At 67.0% G+C, this 1,407-nt stretch overlaps 1 protein-coding gene across 1 annotated transcript in view; it reads right to left on the bottom strand.

Annotated features, from left to right (window-relative positions):
- Window positions 1-1,387, bottom strand: part of LOC102379959 — a 3,260-nt gene extending 1,873 nt beyond the window's left edge. Inside the window, exon 1 of the mRNA XM_014524469.2 lies at window positions 358-1,387. Coding sequence (XP_014379955.2) covers window positions 358-1,104 — 747 coding nt within the window. The 5' untranslated portion in view covers window positions 1,105-1,387. The remainder of the gene's footprint in view (window positions 1-357) is intronic.
- Window positions 1,388-1,407: the final 20 nt, after the last annotated feature.

Here is a 1,407-nt window from a genome sequence, read left to right as displayed (position 1 = left end):
CCCCCAACAAGCAGTCCCCTGCCCCCCCCCATCAAATAGTGGCCCGCCTGCCAGCTAGGGGCCATTGCCCCGGGTCCTCCGCCCCGTGTAAAGACCGTCTCCCCACGTCTCCTGCCGAATAGAGTCCCAGTCCCACCAGTTCCCCCTGCTACATCGGGGCTGGCCCCCATACAGAGTCCCACCCCCACATCCGCTGCCAAATCATGTCCTAGCCCCATACTTCCTCCAGTCCCGCTCCCACGACCCCTGCCAAATAGTGTCCCCCCATGTGCCGCTGCTAAATAGTGCCCTCCCCATATATTGCTTGCCAAATAGTGTCCCCCCGTGTGTCCCCCGCCTGGGACAAGGCAAGGATATGGGAGGCTGGCAGGGGGGGCCGTCCAGGCCGCTGTGGGGCAGCAGGGGGGCCACCGGGGGCTTCCTCACCACCAGTGCCAGGGCCTCAGCCTGGTCCCCCGGGGGCCGGCAGCGGGGTGGGGGCACAACCCCCCTCAGCACTGCGTCCACCACGGCCCCCAGCTCCTCCTTGAGCAGCTGGGCCAGCCCCGGGGGGACCCCCCTCTCCAGCCTGGGGGGGATCCCCGACGCCAGCCCCGCCCAGGCCAGGCCCCAGGAGATCTGGGCCAGGTTCTCCCGCAGCTGCCCCACTTGCTCGGCCATGGCTTCCAGCTCCTGCTGCAGCCGGGCCCGCGCCTTGGCCCCCTCTGGGTCCAGCGCCCGGGGCTGCTTGGCTGAGGGGGGGCTGTGGCCCATGCAGGGCTCTCCTGTACGGGAGGCCACCCAAGGCCGCGGCAGGTCTCGGCGGGTGTGGGGCACCTCCAGCTTCAAGTGAGGGAGGGACATGGAGAGCTGCAAGAGAGGGTGGGGGTAGTTGCCTGCCTGGCATTCCCTGGTCTCCCATCCACCCTCTGACCCTCCTGCACCCTGCTTAGCTTGTAAAAAGGCAGCAGTGCCTCCAAAAAATGGCAGCAGGGTCCTGGGTAAAGGTCTGCTACCAGGGATCAACCCTAAAGGATCCTGCTTGGCTCGGAGGAAGCACCCAGCACTGCTGCATGGATACCACTCCCTCCCCCTGCCGAGCCAAGGGCAACGGGGGGCTCTCATCCAGGCTCCACGCTTAGCACAGCCTGCTTAGCCCCTCCAACCCCATCACTGGGGTGCCCCTGGTCTCCCATTCACACCTTGACCCTAAGGGACCCTGCTTAGCTCCCAAAAGATGCCAACACCCCCCCAAGAGCAGCACTACCCCCAGCTCGGGGCCTGTTTAAGGTGGTCTCCCATGAGTGCCTCTCGCACAGCGCCCCCGTGCCCATCCGCACCCCAACCTTCAGGGACCCTGCTCAGCTGCCCGGCGGGGCAGGCCTGCCCACACCAAGCACTCTCTGCTGGCTGCGCCCCTGCAGTTGG

Source organism: Alligator sinensis, unplaced genomic scaffold (genome assembly GCF_000455745.1).
Source record: "Alligator sinensis unplaced genomic scaffold, ASM45574v1 scaffold1302_1, whole genome shotgun sequence".
Taxonomy (NCBI): Eukaryota; Metazoa; Chordata; order Crocodylia; family Alligatoridae; genus Alligator; species Alligator sinensis.
The sequence above is the reverse complement of the archived record's forward strand: the minus strand, read 5'-3'. Positions and strand labels throughout refer to the sequence as shown.